At 48.2% G+C, this 14,626-nt stretch overlaps 2 protein-coding genes across 5 annotated transcripts; both read right to left on the bottom strand.

The window, feature by feature from the left end:
• Window positions 1–1,750: 1,750 nt before the first annotated feature.
• Window positions 1,751–3,659, bottom strand: si:ch211-117l17.6 (regulator of G-protein signaling 21). Of its 4 annotated transcripts, none has more exons than XM_062452819.1 (5): window positions 3,436–3,659; window positions 3,206–3,304; window positions 3,046–3,101; window positions 2,722–2,876; window positions 1,751–2,555 (listed from the first exon to the last, which is right to left on the bottom strand). In XM_062452819.1, the coding sequence occupies exons 1-5, from the start codon at window positions 3,510–3,512 to the stop codon at window positions 2,355–2,357; spliced, it is 588 nt and encodes a 195-aa protein (XP_062308803.1). In that variant the 5' UTR covers window positions 3,513–3,659; the 3' UTR covers window positions 1,751–2,354. The 4 variants fall into 4 exon arrangements, with proteins under 4 accessions (XP_062308803.1, XP_062308805.1, XP_062308804.1 ...); XM_062452821.1 differs by having other exon boundaries at window positions 2,722–2,888; window positions 3,206–3,283; window positions 3,436–3,638; XM_062452820.1 differs by having other exon boundaries at window positions 2,722–2,888; window positions 3,206–3,286; window positions 3,436–3,638.
• A 4,885-nt stretch (window positions 3,660–8,544) lies between these two features.
• Window positions 8,545–11,978, bottom strand: LOC134013066 (regulator of G-protein signaling 21-like). The gene is made up of 4 exons (XM_062452811.1): window positions 11,820–11,978; window positions 11,535–11,596; window positions 10,362–10,528; window positions 8,545–9,963 (listed from the first exon to the last, which is right to left on the bottom strand). Exons 1-4 carry the CDS (start codon window positions 11,822–11,824, stop codon window positions 9,787–9,789), a joined length of 411 nt encoding a protein of 136 aa, XP_062308795.1. The 5' UTR covers window positions 11,825–11,978; the 3' UTR covers window positions 8,545–9,786.
• Between the last annotated feature and the right edge of the window lie 2,648 nt (window positions 11,979–14,626).

Below are 14,626 nucleotides of genomic sequence, written 5' to 3' on the forward strand. Positions count from 1 at the left end.
TACACTCCTAACCACCCAGGTCACCGCCCCATCAGGGCCACACCTGCGCTTCAACAAGACCCTGAACCAATCAAGACAGCACCCCCCCCCCCCCCCCACCCCCACCCCCAATGGTGGCTCATGTGAGTGCACCATATGCTGCATAACAGCCGTTGGTAGACCATTCCGGAAGAGGAGAGGATCTTGGGCAAGTGGTGCGCTCGCACCCAAAAAAAAAACACATTACTCACTTCCCTTTCGGTTGCCGGGGTAACCGTTTGGTGGGGGCCCCGAGGAAAACAGGGGCAGATTGCTTGCGAGGGTTACTGTGACATGTTGCTGCTCTCCGTGATGCCAAGGGGAGGAGCGGAGTGGAAGACATGAGACAGGAGAGGAAAGAAGACGAGAGGAGAAAAAAAGAGAGGAAAAGAGAGGAGAGGAGAAGAGAGGAGAAGGGAGGAGAGGAGAGGAAAAGAGAGGAGAGGAGAAGAGAGGCGAGGAGAGGAGAGGAGAGGAGAAGAGAGGAGAGGAGAAGAGAAGAGAAGAGAAGAGAGGAGAGGAGAGGAGAGGAGAGGAGAGGAGAAGAGAAGAGAGGAGAAGAGAGGAGAGGAGAAGAGAGGAGAGGAGAAGAGAGGCGAGAAGAGAGGAGAAGAGAAGAGAGGAGAGGAGAGGAGAAGAGAAGAGAAGAGAAGAGAGGAGAGGAGAGGAGAGGAGAGGAGAAGAGAGGAGAAGAGAGGAGAAGAGAAGAGAGGAGAGGAGAAGAGAGGCGAGGAGAAGAGAGGAGAAGAGAGGAGAAGAGAGGAGAGGAGAAGAGAGGAGAAGAGAGGAGAGGAGAAGAGAGGAGAAGAGGAAGGCAGAGAAGAGGAGAGAAGAGGAGAACCCACTCTGGCACTCCACACAGGAGTTATGTTTGTAAAAAAAAATACAGAATAACCACTGGTCATGCCTCTTTGACTGCACAGTATCAGATCTTAGCTGGTCTTACTGACCTATATTCATCTTCAGAAACACAGCAAGAAGTACTGGTGAACAGCTACATCTACAATGCCCCAAATTTGCTAGTACCAATTAAATTAATCAATCTCGCTTGCGTGGGCGAAGCTATTCAGCCTGCTAGTTTTCATGTTTCTCATCATTACAATCTGGTTGGCCTCTGGACTTGAGACTCACTTCTCCTTCAGAGAGGAAGATTGTGAGAAAGACAAGTGCAGTGTGTGATGGGGAGTTGCCGGCAAACAAAACGTTTGTTCCTCAATGATGAGATTACCTTCCTAACAAGGGTAGACATTCATAGTGATTAGATACACATCAGGAGTTTGCTGGCTCCAATCTTCTGGAGAGCACTTCAGGTCAGAACCAGAGCTATGTTTAGACCCATCACACTGCCTTTTTAAGCCACAACCTTGAGGACTGGAACTATTTTTAGAAAAGGGGTCAAAGGTGACGAGACTGATGTTTTCCAACTTGGTGACACCATCCCTGGAACAGGGCTGGTCTCAGCTTTTAATTAGCAGACGACAGCAGACATGTGACCAAAGCTGAGCTGCTTACAGCTGGGTGTCAGAAACCGCTCTTTTTCACCACACACAGTCATAGGACAGGACAAATTTAACCTCACACCCACGTCATGATGCAGTTCTGATTTATGGAAACCCTTCATGCTGTCTTGTCCAAAAACATTGCACAAAGTTTTGAAACCTGTGATAGTCTTAGAAGTGTGCGAGCAACTGACGTGTGTGTGTGAGAGAAGAGACTAACAAAGACACGATGGTCACACAAATGTACTTTTAATAGAAGACTGAACAGTTAATTCGTTTTGCATTCCTCGATCAAAATTCTTCGCGCCATCCAAACGGCAGCAAACTCAAACTTTATTTTTGACACACCAGTCCAAACTGCCCTCTTTTGTCTCTGAACTTGAGACTCCACCACTTGTTGATTCAAAAATCTCTAACGCCACATCCTCTTTAATATATTTTTGTTCTCAAGTCATTTCCTCTCACTTACATGTCACTTCCTCTCCCACCTACATGTCACTTCCTCTCCACGGCTCTTCTCACGTGCTTCCTCCTCTGTTTCATCCATCCATCCAAAGGGGGGATTCAGACCGCTGCTGTGAGCACTACTGGTGTCACTTAATGAGACACCCATTAGAAATATTCACATTGTTTCGGAAATTGGAAGTGAAGCCACTTAGTACTTCATTCTTTGCTTTCCTAAGTCATTTGTTGACTTTTTTATGTATTTTTCTGTAGTACAGTGTTTTTTGTGTGTCCCTGCTGCACTTTTCAACTGATATTTTGGTCTTGTACTTCCCTCCTAAGAAACTAAAGTTTGAAACAAGACTGACTTCAAAAGCAGAAAGGTTCAATACATTATAAACTGTTGTCCTTTTTGGAGTTTGACCTCTGACCTCTACCAGAGAGGTTTTGGCAGTCCTCAGCCTTGAGGAAGCGGGGTAACGAGTCTCTCTCCATTAGCCAGTACACCTGACTTAGCGCCTCGTCGAAACAGCAGCGACCAGGGCTCACAATGGACATCTTGATTTTCTCTCGGACATTGTGGTCGATGTTAACCTGTGGATGAAACGAACACAGTACCATTCGACAGAGCAGAAACAAGTTTTTCGTTTTTACTATTAGAGTCTTTAGTGTTTGATGTGTTTGTTAAGCGTTTGTGTGTAAAGCGATGGTCTCCAGGTGTGTGAGGCTTGGACTGGGAGGCGTGGCTTCTGGGACCCACCTCTCTGGGAGCCAAAGGATGCAGGAACGCCAGCCAGATCTCTGCTGCTTTCGAGGGGAGGTCAGCGAGGGGCGTCCTTTCCCTGTAATCCTTACATTCTTTCCAGAACTCAATGTTTTCCTCACTGAATTCAGAACGTAGGAAAGAACTAAAAGCTGCAAAGGACCCTGGGAAATTAGGATTCAAAATGAATGTACTGTGGATGCAATAAAGCCTCATATACTGTACATTATTAAGATTGAGAGATACATTGGTTGTCTTTATTTTAAATTAACCAAAAGAAAGATTTTGAAGATGTCTTGAATATACGCTGCTTGTTCTTACTTTTGTTGGTTAACACTTGTTCAAGAGTTGGCTGTGCTACATATTCAGCCTGTAAACTATAAAAGAGAGAGTCAGTTACTTAATAAAGACTTGTGCGATTTCGATTATATTTGATAAACAATCAATTTTTGACCATGTTTTTATTCCAGGTTTTACTTACTTGTCTTTTGTGACATGTTTATTTTTATCAATGTTTATTTTGGTCAAAATACACTGGATATCTTTCTTCTGTTTGTTTCTACTGAGGAAAAGATCAAACCTGTAAATGATAATCCAGTTTGCACCTTCAGATTACCACGAACCAACAAGAAACAAAGATCTCGTCCTTTTGACTACTTTTCCCTTCTGACTTCCTTAACACACAACCCCCTTTAACGCACGCGCGCTTACCTTCTAGGCGTCTTTCTTGTCCGAATCAAATCCTTAAACTCGTATGCCCGAATCCTCGAAAATAGCAGTTTGGGCATCTTGACATTGCTGGTGGTGTTAACTCACCTGAGTAGGCAAAAGAACTGTGCTCTCCAGCCTCCTTGTTCCGGACCAGAGCAGTCTCTCAGGTTGGGAGTGTCGGGGTGAAGTTCAGACAGGATAGCACACGACCGCTGAATACCAGAGTCATGAACGCATCGACGGGCCCATTGGAACTGGAAGCTGTGATTAAAAGCTGCGATCACGTCTGGGGGTTGTGGCGTCTTACGTCAAGGTGGTGGATGGAAACTGGAGTGTAGATAGTTCATCCGAAGACACAGACAACCTAGGATCCACATACAACACTGTACCATAGACAAACTCCCCAGTCAGCAGTTCTCTCTCTCAATGAGACCATGGAACTTCTGCTCCCTGGGTAGGCCTGAGAAGAGGAGGCCGGGGAAAAGGATTGTGGGACGCACGCTGACACTAGGACATCCTAGTGCCTGGTGTCACACCTGGGCCAACCCCCTTCCTCTCTCTTGGTCGGTGCAAGGGGCCTGTGGCTGGTATTCTAAGCAAAAATGGTCAAAGGCTGGGAGAGGTGTGGGACAGGTGTGGGACAGGTGTGGGACAGGTATGGGACAGGTGTGGGACAGGTGTGGGACAGGCGTACCAAAACACAGGCACATGCCCATGCACACAGGCACATGCCCATGCACACAGGCACACACGCAAACACACACACACCCACCCACACACACACCAACACCCACACTTAAAACAATAACATACTTCCCTCATAGTGTGTTGTAGACAGGCCAGCCTCAGGCGGGTGTGTTGTGTGTACATACAAACACAGAAGCCAAGTCACTTCTCCACAAAACCCTTCTGGGTCCCCCTCCTCTGCTTCTGATTGGTCATGGTCCTCTGCTTCTGATTGGTCATGGTCCTGGCGAGGAAATGACCAAGAAAACGCCAGAAAACGTTGTCTTCGACAACCAGGCCTGAACCAGGTCTGTTATCAGATAGGGTAGAGACCCCCCCCGACACTGTGTCCACCCTCAACGAGACCTGCTTTGACAATGACAAGTCCTGTCACTGTCCTCATAACATGCTGTTGGACTCCAATCATGTGACCATGTGGTCCCTCCCATATTTCTGCCAGTCAAGCGGCACACCCAGTAGAGGGCCCGTAGCTTACCATGAAAAGAATTAAACGCAGATATATTTATTACAGATGAAAAACACTCACTATTGATTTCCATGTCTATTACAGTTTTCAGAGTCTGTTAGTAATGTAATGTGCTCATTTGGCAAACGCTTCTATTCAAAGCAACATTCAGAAGGGGATTTGAACACGTGACCTTGATCTGCCGTCTTCAGCGCTGTTTGACACTTCGAATGACTTCGCCTCTTAAAAAACGGTTGTGTGGTTCACATACCGTACATCTAGACCTTGCCAGGTACAAACAGATACACAAACAGTCCCAGATGTACAGTTTCTGTGACCATTAGACTGGCGCAAACAAAGAAATCCCTTAAGTAAACTCATGAAGGCGTGCCTTGGTGAATCAGAAATGATCATCAAGGGTTGAGTCACTGCCTTGTACTATGGAGTTAAGTAATAAGTTAAACATATCTCAGAAATGGGATCAGGTGTTGATAGTCCGTCCCCCAACATTGGGGCACACAGGTAGGTTTTAAGGACAAAGCCTCCTTTGTTTTTTCAGGAAACTTGATCCTTCTGTGTTTGTAGTCAATAATAGAAAATCACGTGGGAGTACAAGTCAAGAAGGACAAAAATAATGAGGCGGTGTCCGTGCCAATTTTTCGAGCACGAGAAAATGGTGATTTCATTGAACGCTGTTAATTTACATTTAGTCATTTAGCAGACGCTCTTATCCAGAGCGACTTACAGTAAGTACAGGGACATTCCCCCTAGGCAAGTAGGGTGAAGTGCCTTGCCCAAGGACACAACATAATTTATTGCACGGCCGGGGATCGAACCGGCAACCCTCTGAGTAATAGCTGATTCCCTAACTACTCAGCCATCTGACTCCCCAAATACTAAAATATTAACCCCATGATGTGCTTTTACCCTGAGTTAAAAATAGATCCTTGATCGATATCTGAAACACTTTTTGTTTTTTCTGAGTTTTTTGTTCACTTATATTTTCTTTTTTGACCTGGGGCGGAAAAGGATCAAATCCCTTCGATCCACACACCAGAAACAAACGTGTGATTACAAAACGTGTCAAACGTGAATATCCTCTGTGTTCCTTCAAACCGGCTTTGTAGAATCAGGGAGTGGCCGGTTGCGTTGCTGAGACGATTTCACCACAACGAGGCCACGACCCTAGGCCCTGAGGGTTTCATCATCGGATGTGACGCTGAGTCACAACGTCCAGTGGCTCTGGGTGTGTGAAACAAAAGAAGAAGAAAAAAAACCCTGTGCCACATCAGACAGCCTCCTTTCCTTAATACCGTTCGGGGTCCACAGGCACCTCCCTTCCTACCTGTGGCCTTCCTCCGTACATTCAGCCGGTGACGCCGGTCACTCAACGGTAAATCACGTGTTGGCCCGCGCACCGCGCGCCGTTCAGTCGTCGTTAGCGCTGTCTCGGCATGACCTTTGCAACCCTGAGCATTTCACACGGCCATGCGGACAGGCAGATAGCTGATGACCCAACTCGGCCTGCTGGGCTCCTTGAGCCGCAGTTGGGACGGAAGAAGAAGAAGGAGGAGAAGAGGAGGAGGAGGAAGTCCCCAGCACGTGCATTCATTTCTCTTCCTGCCTGTCGGCTCCGAGGCACGACATGTGACTGCCGTTAGGAACTCCTCAGATGGATGCGTAATTGAATTTCGAGGCAATTAAATCATAACGAGGAGGGTGAGAGCGAGAGCAGATGAAACAGCGGTCATTAATTACCTGCCCTGTGAGTAAGACCCAGTTAGCTTAGTCTGTGAAGGAGACACCGCAGTCCACTACTGGGCCTCTAAAAGGCAGGAAATCTTCCAAAAACAAACAGCGCAGCTTTTTATTAGAGCTCGAACAACAACGGCGGCAAACACCCAAAAATTGACCCTTCTCCAAGAATGCTTGGTGTGACATGTGAGACTGTTTGCATCCCAGAATGGTGCAGTACAATCAAATCGAATACAGTGTATCCTCTATTAATACTATCTGAGGCTGACGCATCTGGGTCGAGGTTTCCACGGGATAATTCCATTATTTCGGATGAGCGTCATTTCTTCGTTAAGGGCTTCATGACGTGGTCGCCTCAGCCTCATGGCGACACCAAACTCAATCACACCAAACTCAATCTCCCTCCAACTTCTCACCGACGCAAATGAAATCCCTACACTTTCCGACAATAGCAATGACCACAATGGGACAGCGTGCTTTGCGACTCCCTCCAAGCCAAGGGTTCAGATGGCTGAGCGGTGAGGGAGTCGGGCTGTTAATCAGAAGGTTGTTGGATCGATTCCCGGCTGTGCAAAATGACGTTGTGTCCTTGGGCAAGGCCCTTCGCCCTACTTGCCTCGGGGAGAATGTCCCTGTACTTACTGTAAGTCGCTCTGGGTAAGAGCGTCTGCTAAATACACTAAATACAATACAAGCCTGACTCTTACCACTGTCCGACAGAGCGATCTGCTCACTTCCTACGCACAGGACTCACTAAGGATTTCAACATGGCTGAAATTTCCAGCATGAGGAAAGTCTCGTCAGGCCTCGATTTTTCAGCCTCGAGAGTGGGCTGGTTCTGCCAGTGTTTGAGTGCACAACCTCTGACTTACACGTCGACTTTGACAGGATCCATGGTTTCCAGGGGGTGGGATGCCACCAGGCCCTGTCAACCGAGGGCCGGACGACAGGGATGAAGGTCTGAACCAGGAGGGCTGACGTCCCACCGCGTGGGCAGTGGGGTGACGGCAGCATGACGGCAGGTTGTCACAGTGTCAGTGTCAGAGCTCCACAGGCAGCATGAGAGTCCATGTCACGAGACTTTCAGTGAAACCCCAGAGAAGCTTCTGCCGAAGAGAGGTGGAAGTGAATCGGCCTGGGAATCGAGGTGACTGCGGGAGATTCTGGAGAAGTCAGACTGACAGTTTACCATCGTCTGGTGTCTGAATCCCCAAGATACAAATCTGCCCCCCCAATGTCTCTCTGTCTCAGTTAGCAGAACAGGAAGTGTGAATGTCTGGTCTACTTAGTCAGCTATCTTCCTCGGTATAGCTCAGGGGTTAGAGCACTTGACTGCAGATCCTGAGGTTGCATGTTCAAGTTCTCCTGTACATTCCTTGGGATAAAAGAGTCTTCTGAATCAATACATCATTGTTTTTATTCCTAAGACCAGTTGAGAAGTTCACTGGACGTGGCTGGGCTGTGTGAAAATGTCTCTTTGTATATCTCCTAAATACAAATCCATCTGTGGTTTCATGAATGGGCATGTCGAGTTAACTATAACGGTTGGTTATATTATTGTCACGCTGAATTGTTTTCAAGAAGCACAGAATAAAAATGCATGGTATTTTGTTTATGTGATTGTAAATCAAGTCTCTGTTGCCCCCTTGTGGACATGCACGTGCAGTGTCCATGAGCAAACTCGGAAGTGTGGGCTGGCTTGGAAACTCCAAGGTTTCGACTGAGCAAAGTCAAAGAGTCTGAAATCTGCTTTGTGTGGCCGTATCAGTGAGGTGTGTGAAGATAGAGACGTATGGAATGCAAAGAGGGAAATTCAGGAGAACACTGTGTGTTCGGAAAGAAATACGGTTTCCAAAACTTTAAAGCCACAGAATGCATCTGAGCAGCGGAGGCTTTGCTGCAGGTGTTAATCTTCCCGCAGAAATGTCCTGTTTCCTCAGTTGGAAACTGGGACAATTTTGGGCACTCAACAGAGTTCCAGACACCTTATCTGCCCCCCCCCCCCCCCCCCCCCCCCCCCGCTGGGAGATGTTGCTGCTGTTCTCCCCAGCTCAGTCTCTGAGCATTATCTCAGTTGTGAAAGCCCAAAGAAGTCCTCTCTTCTGTGGACTTGCAGTGCTCCCTCCCTCCCTCCCGAATCTCAAACCTCGGGAATAAACAACTATTTATCAATGTTTTTATTTGTTTTGCCCCACAGCATTTGTAGACAGCTTGGTATCAAAGGGTTTGACCATCCCTGCATTTTGAACGGTGGTTTTCCACAAAGTATGAATGTTTAATGACACATTATTTTTTTCAATCAATTAAGCCGTCCGTTGGAAAATAAAGCTTGGTAAAGAAATGATTGAACACGTTTAACAAATAAAACGAGATTTGTCTGGAAGATATTCTAAAAGCTATTTGAATATTGTTCAGTGACTCAAAAACAGGGCTGTGTAAGACAGCCTGCAGAGTCTTCCCAGCATGCAGCGGGGTCCTGCAGTGACTGATGGAAGCCAGGAACACACAGGTTAGGAAATAAAAAACACAACAGCAGAGCCTGTGGGAGACTTCGGCGTGAAACAACACGCCACCTCTCAACAACTCACAAAATTGTGTTGAATAGTGTGTTGGGTTGTTTCGAATCACCATTCTACTGACCCTAGAATAGGAAATAAGAAGATTCTCAGATTCTTAGACGGTAGGATCACCCCGAAATGTAATGATAAATTCTGCATTTGGACGATTTGTCGCCTTCGTTTTAGACATTAGGTAGGCAGTAAAGACATGTAGTTTAGTTCAGTGAGGATGCCGTAAATATCTGTATCGTTTGGTCTAAATTCACCCTAGCACTGCCAATCGATCCATCACAGGGTTTCCATCTGCTGTCTGGAACAAGGAGACAGCTCTTTCCTGATTATCGACTGAGCCTGATAAAGGAGCTTGTGCCCTGTCCTAGCCTGCAGAGCCGAAACCCAGAGTTCAGGTGTGCTGAACAACAGTGATATGAGGATTATGTTCATTTAGCTTTTGTCCAAAGCGATGAACAGGGTGGTTTGAACCTGCAACCTCTTGTTCTGAAGTCAAATACTCTGCCCTTGAGCAATACGTACCCAAGCAGAAATAACTAATACTTGCAGTATACTTGCAAAGTGTGACTACAAACATACTGAAATATATTCAAGATGTCAATAAGTATGTGAATACAGAAAAATAACGTCAATTTTAAGTACATTTCCAATTATGAAGAACAATCTAAATAGAATAAAAATGTATTCAGCTCTCATTTAATACATTTTAATCCCATTAAAGTATACTGTTTCCCCGCTTGGGTATCCCTAATGGGGAGATGGCAGACTGGAGGGTCCACAGACCAGGAGTGTTCCTCCAGGAGGCGGCGTGGGCGACGGGTCCTCTCTGGGTCTTCATCTCCGCTCAGACTGCTTCAGAAGAGTCCGGTAGATGTCCGACTTGAGGAAACGGGGGTAGGAGTCTTTCGCCATCAGGCGGTAGATTAACCGCTGCGCCCTGTCGAAGGAAGCCCTGGTCGGATGGGAGACAGACTCGGTTATGTCCTCTCTGGTTCCGCAATCGATGTTGATCTAATGAAAAAAAGAAAAAAAGAAAAGAAAGTGGCAGTGAAAAACAACATTCATATTTGGTCGGTTTGATGGTGGTGACGCTCAAACATTTACATTTAGTCATTTAGCAGACGCTGTTATCCAGAGCGACTTACAGTAAGTACAGGGACATTCCCCCCGAGGCAAGTAGGGTGAAGTGCCTTGCCCAAGGACACAACGTCATTTGGCAGAGCCGGGGATCGAACCAGCAACCTTCTGATTACTAGCCCGATTCCCTCACCGCTCAGCCACCTGACTCCCATGTAGCCTGTCAATGGACTGTACGTCAAACAAGCCATCACAGCTCAGCTAACGTGTTTCAAGCTAACAGTGAGCTGGTGTTTCTGTTCAGTTCTGGCAGACTGTGCCTATGCCTGTACCTGTCTGGGAGCGTCGACTTGGACAAACTCTGAGTATATCCTGTTAGCTGTGGCTCTCATCTCGGAGATGGATTGGACTTTCTTGTACTGTTCACAGGCCAGCCAGAAAAGGATGTTCTCCTCACTGTATTCTGTCTTCAGAAACTCCCCAAAGACCATCTGGCCCTCTGGACGGAAAAGCAAATCCATCAGGGATGGGGTTACAGGGAGGTCACACAACTCTACGCTGACACCTTGACGACACACAAGCCCGCAGAGATCAGAGTAGGCCCGTTACCACAACCTACATGAGACTGTGAGTTTGGAGAAGGGTTAAAGATTCTCTCGTAAATTCGCACTCACACACATACACACACGCAACGCTGGAATCTAAATGTGAGTGAACTTGGTTTGGTAGCCTAATTAGTCCTGGTGTCCAGCGCTACACCTTTTCAAACTGCCCCGTCTATTTATACATCCGTTCAGGTGTGTCATTTTTCACTGGTCTGTGGGGAGCACAAACAAACACCAAACCGTGTGCCCTAACATTACTCATGGTAATGACTTCCCATAAATCACAGCTGGAAAACTGACGGTAATCGACAAAATGTGTCCATGGCAACTCGTTCCTCCTGTGCGACGACATCAGGTACTGTATTTCTCGGTTACAGTTTGATTTAAATGAAGCACGGATATCATATCCTCCGCGTTTACCATGACTAGTTGGAACTTGGGGGGGGGGGGGGGGGGGGGGATAAAATAAAAAAACAAGTGACAAAGGTGAAGAAAGAGCACCGCCAAGCTCATTTCCATAAAATGTAATTACAGGGAGGTGAGAGCGAAAGAAAGGAGGAGGAAGGGGGGGGGAGGAGGGGAAGAGGGAAGATGGAGCGAGAGACAGAAAAAACATCTCTCTGCCCCCGAGGCATTTTGGAATAGGATCGGAGCCTGGGCTCTTGTCAGACTGACACCATCACGGCTCCTGCTCTGTGGCTCTGACAATAAGAACGGGTCACATGCTCCTCTCCGCCCCCGGAGCACGCTCCCACCTCTTTGATACCCTGTGAGACGCCACGCTCTGCTTGGTGGAAAACCGCCGAGCTTCTGGAGACCAGCTGTGGTGGAGAGCAGGACAACTGCGGCGAGGGCAGAAGTCACGGTAAATAACTCGCCGATGGACAGACAGGAGCTTACTTTTACACTGCAGAAGTTTATCGACTGACTCTGCCCAAGCCAGTGCCTCTTCAACACGGGTCCTGAAAGTAGAATATGTCCTTTATAACAGGGTTCAACTAGTAGGATTCATACAGACAGGTTCTGCATGGCAATACAAACGCCTGAAACCAAAAGCAAACAGTTGGAAACAGAGGCATTCACCAAACCCAGAGAGACACAGCAGGTATGACAATAGTTAGACACAAACACATGTCACACATTTACAGTAGTGAAAAGACAAATTAGAGCTCATACAATACTCACACCATCTGCGTTCAATTATTACTGCAATTAAGAGCAATTTTAGAGTCAACTTTGAGCTTGCTGTTCGTCAAGGTGCTCGACAACACCAGCAGTTTCTCTCTGCTCAGAATTCCCTTCCCCTCTACCATACCTCGCACAAGTCCCTACATGTTGTCACTTGGCAGAAACAGGCCTGGGGTTGACAGGAAGGGTTCAGCTTTCTCTTTTCTTCCTCCCCCTTGCTCTCCTCCTCTCTCTCTCTCTCTCTCTCTCTCTCTCTCTCTCTCTCTCTCTCTCTCTCTCTCTCTCTCTCTCTCTCTCTCTCTCTGTCTCTCTCTGTCTCTCTCTCTGGGTGTTTTGAGACCAATTCCCAGTGCAGAAATCTGGGACCCTTAAAGAACGGCGGATCTGTTTGACCCAGTTCAGGCTGAACCCTGCGCACATCCCTCTGAGGTGACAGAGGCTGAGGGGTAGACACCGCCGTCCCTGTCAGTGCGGGCGTGCGGAGGGGGGAAGCCGTCAACAGAGAGAGAGCGAGAGAAAGAGAGAGAGCAAGAGGGAAAGAGAGAGAGAGAGAGAGGGAGAGAGCGAGGGGGAGAGATAGAGAGGGAGAGATAGAGGGTTATAAAAATGACTGATGACAGAACAAATGGCAAAACCATGAGCAGCGGAGGAGGGGGTGGGGGGCGGTGTCACGGCGACAGCAGAGCGGGCTTACCTGTCCGCCCCTCTCCGCTACCCCGCTTGATTTGTGGGCCCCTCGCCTGTCGACGGCCAGCCAGGAAAAACAGGAACAGGTGTAGTAAAACACCACAGAGACTGGGATTTGCATCGCTAATGCGCGAACCGACGCAGCTGGAAAACACACATTCCCAAAACAAAGTGTCGGGGGCCGGCGTCCATCGATGACAGGGATGCACCTCGACGGTGCCCGACGGCCCTCAGCCCCTCTCCTGATAGGCCAGAATGACGGAGCACCCTCCCACCTGGAGATCCTCAGCCCCATCCATTATGCAGTCACTCTCTTTGAACTATGGCCATTGCTTGTCAGCCGTGGTGGCTTATGGTCGTTTCACACACTGGCCAGTGTGGATGGAACAGCTGCACAACATGTCGTGCCCCCCCCCCCCCCCCCTGGCACCCCCACCCGCCAACCCCCACACACCAATAACTCATCGCTTTATTAACTTAGTCGGGGGCAGGCGCACAGCTTGCCCACTCGTGGAAACTCAACTGAGACTATCTTTCGATTGTGGCGGGGAAACAAGCGAGCAGAGGTAACTGCAAAGAGGCTTCAGGTGAGCTTCTCTGCGTCTTCTTAAGCAAACAGATGATGCCAGAACATACCTCCGACACTGTGGGTAAACAGTCTGTAAACGTCGAAACATTTGCATATGGAGATTCCCCAGCGTTTGGCTCGGCGCAGTGTTTCCTTGGGCAAATTTGTATAAACAACCGCTCGCGTTGCATGCTTAATCAATAACGGGGGTCGACTTTTAAACGACGCACAGATTTCCTCTCAAATTGGTTCTCTCTGTAGGGAGAACATGGAAAAGAGGATTGGGCAGAGAGGCAAACAGGATGCACAGAGAGAGAGAGACACAGGATCTAGGAGGGAAGGAGAGACAGGAGCCACAAACGCGAGGCCTCGACAGAGCGATGCTTTTCTTAATTAACTTTTGTTATGACAGAAGTCGAACTGGGACCCCACATATCAAATTCACCTCATTTGCATTCTCCCACTCTCACCTCCCTGATTAACGGATAGACTGATTGAAGAGTTGATTAGCCGGCCTCGGCCCTCCATTCCTGCTTGCTTTGTGCCACCCTTACTCTCTAATTACATTTCATTTGACCAGATAAACAGAGACAAATCCCCTGTCTATCCAATGATACACTACTGTAATATCTACATAACCACTGACCCCGCCCACCCCCAACCCACGCGCACACACACCTACACACCCACGTCATCAACGCACACGCACACACACCTACACACCCACTTCATCAACGCACACATACGTTCACAAGGCACGCAAGAAAAGACTGCCTTGACGTGTCTCTCAATAAAGAAAGCTGTCGTTAGGGTTCGGGTTGTACGCCCACAAACGCACACATGTACACAAACGCACACACACCCGGTTCAGACATGTGAGGGCTTGCGGATCGGTGATGTCCAATGTAGGGTGAATAGCTCAGTCCTACCAGTGGATATTTGCGTGAGTGAGTCTGCAAGGAGACAGACTGTATGTAATGAGGCTGCCTCCACATGCGTTTCTCCCCAGTATCCTCGGAGCAGAATCACACTCTTCCTTCCACTGGGGGGAGCTGTGGAGCTGTCTCCTTCTGCAGAACGCGGCCCACCCTCTCTCTCCCTCTCGCCATCTCCCTCTCTTTCCCTCGCCGTCTCTCTGCCTCTCTCTCCTTCTCCCTCCCTATCTCCCTTCCTCCCCACCTCCCTCTTCTTCTCTCTCTCTCCTTCTCTCTGCCTCTCCCTTCCCCCCCATCTCCTCCTCTCTCCGTCTCCCTCTCTGCCTTCACCTCTCCCCTTCTCTCTCTGTCTCCATCTCCCTCCCTCTCTCCCTCCCTGTGGTCCTCTGGCACACAGAGGACAGCCGACTGCAGCTCTGGACTGCTCATGTTAAAAGCTCAGCTGGGAAGTGAGAGTCCACAGAAGCAGTGCTCCCCTGCCTTAATACTGGACTGTCAGACTACACCCACCATCGGGGTCAAAGGTAGTAGGCTTTTACCAGGTCTTCTCTTCCTATCTTTGTCTAAACGCACACTGTGACTATATTAGACCTTTCATTCCATTTCCTCGCGTT

This window comes from Osmerus eperlanus, chromosome 26 (assembly GCF_963692335.1).
Source record: "Osmerus eperlanus chromosome 26, fOsmEpe2.1, whole genome shotgun sequence".
NCBI classification, from domain to species: Eukaryota; Metazoa; Chordata; class Actinopteri; order Osmeriformes; family Osmeridae; genus Osmerus; species Osmerus eperlanus.